The 9,545-nt window shown below is 37.3% G+C and overlaps 1 protein-coding gene across 2 annotated transcripts; it reads right to left on the bottom strand.

Annotated features, from left to right (window-relative positions):
- Positions 1 to 895: 895 nt before the first annotated feature.
- On the bottom strand, positions 896 to 1,858 carry LOC102230839 (protein S100-A6-like). 2 transcript variants are annotated; one of them, XM_023331339.1, is made up of 3 exons: positions 1,742 to 1,858; positions 1,360 to 1,519; positions 896 to 1,257 (listed from the first exon to the last, which is right to left on the bottom strand). In XM_023331339.1, exons 2-3 carry the CDS (start codon positions 1,498 to 1,500, stop codon positions 1,066 to 1,068), a joined length of 333 nt encoding a protein of 110 aa, XP_023187107.1. In that variant the 5' UTR covers positions 1,501 to 1,519; positions 1,742 to 1,858; the 3' UTR covers positions 896 to 1,065. The 2 variants fall into 2 exon arrangements, with proteins under 2 accessions (XP_023187107.1, XP_005809191.1); XM_005809134.2 differs by having other exon boundaries at positions 1,360 to 1,508; positions 1,742 to 1,857.
- Positions 1,859 to 9,545: the final 7,687 nt, after the last annotated feature.

Raw genomic sequence — 9,545 nt, 5'->3', positions numbered from 1 at the left:
GACAAACACAACATAGCATTTGATTGAAAAGTGGAAAAAAAGCATACAAGGTTTAAAGATTATTTTTATTCATAGAATCCATTTGGTGTATTCAGCAATTATATTCATCTCATAAGCCATTTAATTAGTCAGCATCTATCTATCTATCTATCTATCTATCTATCTATCTATCTATCTATCTATCTATCTATCTATCTATCTATCTATCTATCTATCTATCTATCTATCTATCTATCTATCTATCTATCTATCTATCTATCTATCTATCTATCTATCTATCTATCTATCTATCTATCTATCTATCTATCTATCTATCTATCTATCTATCTATCTATCTATCTATCTGTCTGTCTGTCTGTCTGTCTGTCTGTCTGTCTGTCTGTCTGTCTGTCTGTCTGTCTGTCTGTCTGTCTGTCTGTCTGTCTGTCTGTCTGCCTGTTCCTCCATCCGTCCGTCTAACTATCTATCTACCTATGGTTGCTAATTACCAACAATAAAACATGTATAAACATATGAAAACAGTCTTTGATCATCTTCACTCCTAACAGTCTGCAGCACACATACCTGCTCAACCCGTTCAGACTTTTCCCTTTATTTGTTTTCCTCTGTTCAAACAGACAATAAAAGCTTTTAGTCTTTGAAAAGATGGAAGTCAAGATTCCTTGATCAAACATTCAAAAAAGGGTGTTTTTCATCCTTTGAAAAACACATTGAACAGGTTCCAAAACAAGGCATTTTTCAGGACAACTTCCTTCCAGAGATTTGAAGAAAGTAAGAGTAGATCCAACTTAGCCCTGTGAGGAGGAGCAGACAGTGATGTGTGCACAACAAAGCCCTGTCAAGGTGTCCTGCTGAATGCTGGATGAGCTTCTCTTTAAACACGACAGAGTCAGACTTCATAGCTATAATTTATTTTCACACATTATGCACGTTACTTTAGAAACCAGTATACAAGGAAAGTTTTGGGGTTTTTTAGCAGCTTGAAGAGTCAGCAGTACCGCCTTTGAAGAAAACATTAAATCTACACACCATTTTTCTGTTATTTGGTTGGACCTTATAGTTTCTTCAGCCTTCTCCCTCCTCCCCCTCCTGGCCTTTCCCCTTGCCTCTCTTCCCTCCCCTTCCTGTCTTCTTTTGGTAGTAGCATTTAGCGAGGTCGCTCACACACCGGCAGAACTCGCGGAAGTTCACCTCTCCATCGTGGTTTTTGTCCAACATCTCCATTGCTTCCTCAATGTCACCTGCACTGATTTTATCCTGGAGAACATGCAAATGTAACGGTGTTAACAGCAGCAGGAACAATGAAAACAACGATGTGCACAAACGGTTGCACATATTTCCTTAATTAAGCTGCTTCACCTTTAAGTCGGGACTCTGGATTTCCTGTTCGAAGAGCTTTTTGAGCTCCTCCTTGTTCAGCTGACGTTTCTTGCCACCATCATCAGCATACTCCATAAAAATGTCCACAATGTTTGTGATGACCTGGTCCAGGCGGGCCATGGTTGAGACTGGACAAAAACTAACATTTAAGGTTGCAAGAAATGTAAGGAAAAGAGTGAAATACCTTTTAATTGTATTCTAGCAATGTTAGATCATACATGCAAGCATGGGAATAATAATAGATAATTAAAGGTAAGACTACAAGATTTAGTAACTTTTTATAATCAGCATTAAATAATTTTCATGCTTTTGTTTTTTTGTTTTTTTTTTCTTCTTCATAAAGCTTTCTCTGGGTACTCACCTGACAGCTTGTGTCCACCAGGTGAAGAGTGTGTTTGTGTCAGCAGCTTGGTCCCAACTGAGACTGCCGCAGGCTTGAAAGGAAAGACTTTCTCTTAAACAGTGGGTCCGCTGTGTGTGGCTCACACAAACACATGAATGGAAATAGCCATACACACACCATGAGTGATTCATGCATATAAAATGTGCCTCACTCCACCCCTGCCAACATCACCATCTCTGTCTTTTATGTGTATAGAACACCCCAGCAGAAACAGGCAAATGTTTATGTCTGTGTACAGAAATAACCTACAAGCTTTTTTTCTTTCTTATAGGCAGATCATTTTGAGTATATTGCTCATAAACTGCTGCATGAGTTCTGCTACAAACTGAGTTGATCACTTAAGGCTGGAAAACTCCACTTTTAATGAAAACCAGCTCAGTGTAATCTTGAAGAAAGGAATGGAAACTTGTTGTTAGGGGTTTATGTCAATGCAGAACCTCTGTGTGTGCATGCATGTGATGAGTACATTTCTTTCTGATTTAGACCGGGGATTTACTAATAAATCAGGGTTGTGTTTTATTTCAGGTTTGCTGCTTCCAAGAAATTGTAGTTCTGACTGTGATTCTTTGTGCATTGGTCTCTGGTGGTTTTTATTCATTTCCTCGTGATCATTTTCACAAGAATTGGATTGTTGTAACAAGTGACACATCCAGGCCTCAAAAACGGATCTGAAACTTAAGGTAGGCTCATTGTGCAAGGTTATTTTGTACAGTGATTTAGAAGAGTATGCATATCCTTGTCATTTTTCTACTGTTTATTATTGCAAAAATTCTGAAAACAATGTGCAATTTTTTATGGACTGCATTATCTTGGCCAGGCAAAAACATTAAATAAGTTGAAGCTTGTGGCTTTAACATACTCCTATGTGAAAGTAGGGATCGGGAGACTTTGCAGAAAGGTGTATGTGTTTTGCTGCAAGTAGCCTGCAAAAATACAATTTTGTTGCAATAATAAAAAAAATGAGACAGGTCAACACATGACAGTAGCACTGTCATGATGATTCTCAAACAACTGTAAACAGATAAACTGACAAATGAATAATCATCTGAAGGACAATGCATCGCTCAGCTCCTGTGTCATTGGTTTGCTGGATTTTATTCCTGTTTCTAAAAAGCAGACTTTTAAAAACAGTTTTATGCTCCTTATTCCATGTACAGTCTTAAGACCTAACATTCCTTCTTTTGGTAGGCTTCTGCACATTTATGACTTTTAAAAACATCCTCTGAATGGACGCATTGTACCCATTGTGACTATTTTAAGAAAGTCCGGCTGATTGGAAGCATAAAGTAAAGAAAAGGAGAATGGCTTAATGCCTTTTTCACAAAACTGTAACTCAGAAATATTTAAAAAAATGCTTCTTTAAAATACAGCTTTCATGTTACAAAATCTACCATACATGAGCGTCCTGACTATGCCCTTGTGCATGTAGGATTCTGATCTGAGTCTTTTTACTTTATTCTGCTTGGTGTGACTCATTCTTGTTTTTCCACTCCTCTGTTCCAAGGCAGTGGGCTGGAAGCACTTTTCACTTCAATTTAACCCCCACCAAGTTCCCTCTGTGGATCAGTTCACTCTTTAATCAGGCCACATTACCTCCACCTATTGTGGACTGATCACATTTCCCATGCAGGAGAGGGTAAGGAAACTAAGCCTTCATATCGTATGTTGCTGAAGACAAAAACATTAAACTTTTTAGCACCATACTGTCCAGGAGATGCTTTACAGGTTCACTGCTGGAGAGGGACTCCTGCACCTCCTCAGGGTTAAATTCACAACCTGAACATGTAAGAGCTTTTATCTTTATGCGACTCGGAATTTAGGAGTACACTTATCAGGGCAGTAATTTATTTATTTATTTTCAAAAAGTGATGCTGTTGTTATGCTAGCACAAATGCATCATGTTTGACTACATACTCATTTCTCCTCAGTGATCCACAGGTTAAATCTCATTTCTCTGTTGACGAGTTCTGGCTGCAGCCAAAAGAGCAGGTCTATTTTAAATGAGTTAAAGCCTGATTTCATTGGTTTGGACTTTAGTTTGGGTTGAAGCCGTGCAGTAGAGAGCATAGCTTTTTTGTTCAGTGCTTGCTTCATTTAACAGCACTGGCAACTTATCAGACTTCTCTGGTGTTTTAAAAGCCCCTGAACCAAATACAAGCGATGCAGGAGAGCTGGAACATAAACCTACTTTTATATGTGGATTACTCAGTTATTACCAGGAAAGGCAGCAGGTTTATATCCAGAGCTGTAGTTTTAAAAATGACAATACTGTTGTCTGGTAACTAAATAAGATTTTTCTAGTTGATCTTGAAACACATTAAAACTGTATATGTGAATATTTAACAACATATTATTAAAGCATAATGTGTTTGCTTTTATCTAAAATCTTTTTGTTTAATAAAGCTAGTTTTACTTGGGTATGAGTTTAAAGCCCTTCAGCTTCCAGGCTCTGTTTTAACCCCCTACCTGTGAGAGGGGCCACCTTCCCACAGGCAGGGATTGCAATCTTATTGTGGTCAGGGGGCTTGGTGCCTCAGTGACCCTAAGAACAATACAGCAGGAGCGTCAGCTTCAGATGGGACTCCCAGGCTGGACAGGTGTTGGGAGAGAGGCCTGATAAAACGCAATCAACTTTTGTGTTGTTGGACACAGTTTGCAGCACAGGTGTTAAACTCCAGTCCTGGAGGGCCACTGTCCTGCAACTTTTAGCTGTGCCTCTGCTGCACCACACCTGAGTAGAATAATTAGGTCATTAGCAAGGCTCTGCAGAACTGATCTACACAAGAAGGAGGTAATTAAGCCATTTCATTCCAGTGTTTTGTACCTGTGTCACATCTAAAAACTGCAGGACAGCATCCCTTGAGGACTGGAGTTTGACACCCCTGGTTTACACCAATGCCATGAAGACTTCCCATGAATAAAACACTACTCAACAATAACAATGGCAATAAATATGCAGGCTCATATGTATTGCTCTGGCAATACATAATGTGTAGGCCTACGCATGTTCCCTTTACAGTTCTTCCTGCCCCCATAGAACTTGCTGGAGGGACAATTTTGTTTTAAGACTACACAATCAGGTATAAACCCACTCCCACAGAGGGTGAGTCATCAGGAAACACCTTAGGGAATATCGTCATCCTGCCTGAACATGAATTACATTCCATGTCTGAAACTGAACAATATGGAAACATTACATGACAGCAAATCACACCACTAATTTGATTAAAATTCAAGTATTCTTTTTTTGATCCCAAAGGGAAATGAAATCTAATAATAACTTCCTGTTACAACTTTGTCTACCCTAGGATTACATGTTTCAAATTGTTGCTTCTTTGGTATTTTCTGGAGAACATTGGTCTGCAAAGTGAAGCTTCAAGAGTAAAAACAAACATCAAAGGTGTGGAGGTTGTTACCAGAAGGAAATGGTAAGTGAAAAAAGGTTCTCCAGTGATCTCCAGTCATGTTCAGACCCAAACCATTGCACCAAAACATAAATTAGAAGGAGCTACTAGAGCACAAATCTTTCTGAAGTCCCTCCATATAAAGACTGTAGAGCAACTTATATAATAAAGTGAAATGCATTTTAATTTAACTTCTTACTTGAAACTTAGAGGTTGAAGAAGCTGATTGGAAATCAAGATTTGAGATGATGCAAATCTGACAGACTCATTATTTGGCATGCTTTGTTACCGAAGGTAAAGACTTCAGCAACACTTGAAGTGCTAGAAAACAAGTTTATTAGTTGAACACGTTTCAGCTTGTTGCCTTCACCAGGGACTTGTTAGATATGTCACAATTTAAAAAAAAAAAACAAAGACAATAAAGTGAGCACAGTTTTTCCTTGAAGTGAAATGGAAGTTGCTTAAGTTGGTGCACAAAAAATTGCCTGAACAACTTTTAGGAATTACCTGCCATCTAGTGGAGAAAATTAGGTACAAAACATCTTGCTACCAAGGATTAATGCTTTTATTAACTAACATCTGAATTGCTTAGTTTCCACAAAGCCTGTTTGATGGCTCACATAGTAGAGTCAGACATTTTCCAACTTCTTAGAAAATAAATTAATATTAGGTTTTGCAAACAGAAGCTAATTTTATTGAACCACATAGCAAAATATAAATTCAGCACAAGTGGCTAGAAAAACTGATTACTATTATTTTAAAAATAAAAACGAATATATTACATAGATCCATTACATAAAGAGCGGAATATTTCAAACATCTTGTAGTTTCGATGAACATAGCCTATATGTAATGAAAGCTACAATTTCTGTTTTACAGAAAGTTATAATAATTTTAATATATATATATTTTTTAATTATAGCATATAAATAGAAGCAATAGAATTATAGTGGAACCTTCCACAGGGATAACCACACCCTTAAGAGGATTGTCATGCAAAATCCATTCAAGAAATTAGGAGGGCTTCTAAAGTAGTGGACTGAAGCTGCAGTCAGTGCATCAAGAGTCGTCACCCTGAGATGAATCCCACCTGGAACCAGAAACAGAGCCAGGAATGTATCAGGAGTACTTTATGCTTCCTTCTGCTGATAAACTTTAAGGAGTTGCTGATTTCATTTTTCTGCAGGACTTGGCACCTGTCCATCCTGCAAAGGCTGACTTAATGATCTTGGTGTTCCTGTTTTCGGTTGACCTGAACTTCCCTGACCTGAACGCCATAGAGAACCTACAGAGTATTGCCAAGAGGAATCTGAGAGACACCAGACCCAACATTGCAGACGACCTGGAGACAGCTGTCAAAGCAGCCTGGGCTTCCATCACACCTTTGCAAAACCACAGCCTTATCCTCTCTGTCGCACTGCATAATGAATAATAATTGATTGCATAGGAATGAACCTTATTTTCAGAAGACTGACATGTCGATTGAAAATATAATTGTTTAATGATACCATGTAATAGTCACATTATATTTGAAACACTGAATTTTGGGGTTTTGTGACTCCAAAGGCCTAATCATGAACATTACAAAAACAAACAAGGGTTTGAAATATTTCATTCTATTTGTAATGAGCTTATCAAAATAAGAGTTTCACTTTCTGAAATGAGTAACAAGAAACATTTAACTTTTTGATATTGCATTTTTTGAGCTGTACTCAAAATGAAGCATTTCCACTGCACTTTATACCTTTATTTTGAAAATTCCACCCCTACCACTGTATGGTTCTATTGACAGAAAAAATGTCTTTATTTTTACAGCGTAGTTGTCTACGTTTTCTTTTGCATGTTTGGACACACCCGTAGCTAAACGCTAGGCAGTTTAAACCTTTGACCAAACATTTTCTTGGAACATGAGAAGTATTTGAGACATGCACAAACATGCCAAAGAAAGACGTTTTTCCTTTGTGTTAATATAATCTTTATTTATGTTACTTCTTAAAGTGAAAACATTTAAGAATGTTAGCACACAGTTCAACACCTCTTTATATTTCTTTCTGTTCTGTTTTGGGGGGGGGGAGGGCTTTCATTTTCATTGGCATGTATTTGACTGATTCATGCCAATGAAATCAGTCAAATTCAAATGCTGGGTAGTAAAGCTGACACCCCAATCAGCCCGATTTTCTCTAAAGAATGAACAGGGTTTCCTGTTAAGAGTTAATTATTTAAGCAAATCTAACAATTTCTTTAACTAATAGGTATTTTTACTTGCATAATCAAACAACTCAAAAGCCATTCCCCCTGAAAGACTGATTACTTCACTTTTTTATTTAACCTTTATTCTACCAGGATAAAAACACCCGTTGATATCAAAAACCTATTTTTCAAGTTAGTCCTGACCAAGACGCAGCAACAAACATAACAGAAATTTATACCGTTTCATCAGGTGTCTGTTCGTTTCCTTCTCCAAGTCTTGTGGCGCCATCTTCTGGCCAAAATAAAAATATTTAAACCACAAGATATTCATAAGTGTTTCCATTCCATAATAGCTGGAAAATGTAGAAACTGTAATCCAGGTTTTGGTTTAAAGCTTCCTGAGTTGTCTCTTTCAGTCTGTGCTGAGCAAAGAATCATCTGCACAGAAAACTTGAACAATGTTTTGCTTTCATGGTTCTCAAACTGGGGTAAAATTTCCCTGGTGGTATTTGGGCCACGTTTTGATATCTACAAAGTAAATAGAAATAGATAACTTGTAATGTTGAGTTTGTTAGAACAGATAGACAATGTGGAAAACTTCAAGAATATTTTACCAATATGTTAAAGCTGCTGGCTACATAGGATGTTTAGTTTACATTCCCACCTTCTGGGAATTACATCATCCACCTTCACATGGTGCAACTTGGTCAGTGAGGGTGAACTGTTAATTCTATAGCAACAGAAGCATTGGCTTCCCTTTTCAACAACAAAAATAAAAATAGCAATATGATTAATGAAAATGATTGAAAAATAATGCAAAACAAACTAATAGCAATGTATTTTTTTGCATTTTATGCTAACACTGTAGCAGATTTACTAAAAGAGAATGTACAGTATAACACTTTCAGGAATGCAAATGCTAGTTAAGCCATTTTGTTTTAATGTGACCATCAAATCTATGAATGCAGAGATATATAGAGTCTTGGAGTAGGTGAGAAACTGGCCTCTTTTCTGAATTCTGACTTAAGGGGAACTTTCTATAAAGTTAACCAACTGTGACGACCTGTTTGAAATATGTGATCGAACAGGATCCTTTAACCAAATGCACAGCTTAAATAAATACAAACTTTTTGCCCATTTTTGTCTTTTACTTTTAACACACAACACATGAATGAAAATGTTTGCAATTGTTTGTAGAATGGTTTGACATGTCTATCAGCATTGTAATACTTGGAAATGTAATATTTACAGAGAAGTTTCCTTGAGAACCACTGCTGACATGTGCTGAACAATGTTCTTTCAGTTTAAAATGAATGAAAATTTCTTATTTTTAGCCATCTGGGTTAATCCAATTCAGTTTTTTTATATACAGCGCAAATTCACAAAAAATGTCGTCTTGTTATTAAATAATGGAGCTAAGTTCCATTTCTTATTGTAGTCAGTAAAAAGGTTTTCTGTCTAAGGAAACCCAGCAGGTTGCATCACGTCACTGACTTTGCACCAATTCCTCCCACTGGACACGCATGTTGCAACATGGACATCCGACTGCATTGAGTCATGTGTTTTGCAATAATCCATCACTGAGAATGCATGTAGCGACAGTGGAGAAAACAAATCCCCTTTAATCGGACAGAGAGAAAAAAACTCTCCACCAGAACCTGCCTCATGGTGAACCGGAATCTGCTGAAATCAACTGGAGAATTGAGAAAACAGAGCAGACACTGACCCAGTATTTTCTATTTTAAAGAAAAAAAAAATCTTTCTTTCTCAGTATTGTGATAACCTATTCTGGATTTACATACCCATCTTCCATCTTGCTGTGTTCTGACACAACACCCAGAAGAAGCTCCATGGTTTATATGCTCCTTGTTAAAACTCAAACATGTAAGGTTTTTATTGGCCTACTAGAACTTAAGTCTTTTGAGCCCTCAATAAGTAAATTCCTGCAGCTTAATGAAGAGCTGCCTCAGCTAAAGACTGAAGAAGGATTTATGTGTAAGATGAGTATCAGATGTGAACTTGTCAAAGCTCCAAGTTCTTTCAAAATTATTTTTCAGCACTGGGAGAACTTCTCCATCCTAAAATGATAGCATGTGCCATTGCATAAAGCTACAGCAAGATGCAGGCAAAAAACCCAAAGTAAATAGAGCAATCAAGCAAACAGTAAA

The sequence above is a fragment of the Xiphophorus maculatus genome, chromosome 3, assembly GCF_002775205.1.
Source record: "Xiphophorus maculatus strain JP 163 A chromosome 3, X_maculatus-5.0-male, whole genome shotgun sequence".
NCBI lineage: Eukaryota > Metazoa > Chordata > Actinopteri > Cyprinodontiformes > Poeciliidae > Xiphophorus > Xiphophorus maculatus.
Note: the sequence above shows the minus strand (reverse complement) of the source record. Positions and strands in the feature narration are given on the sequence as shown.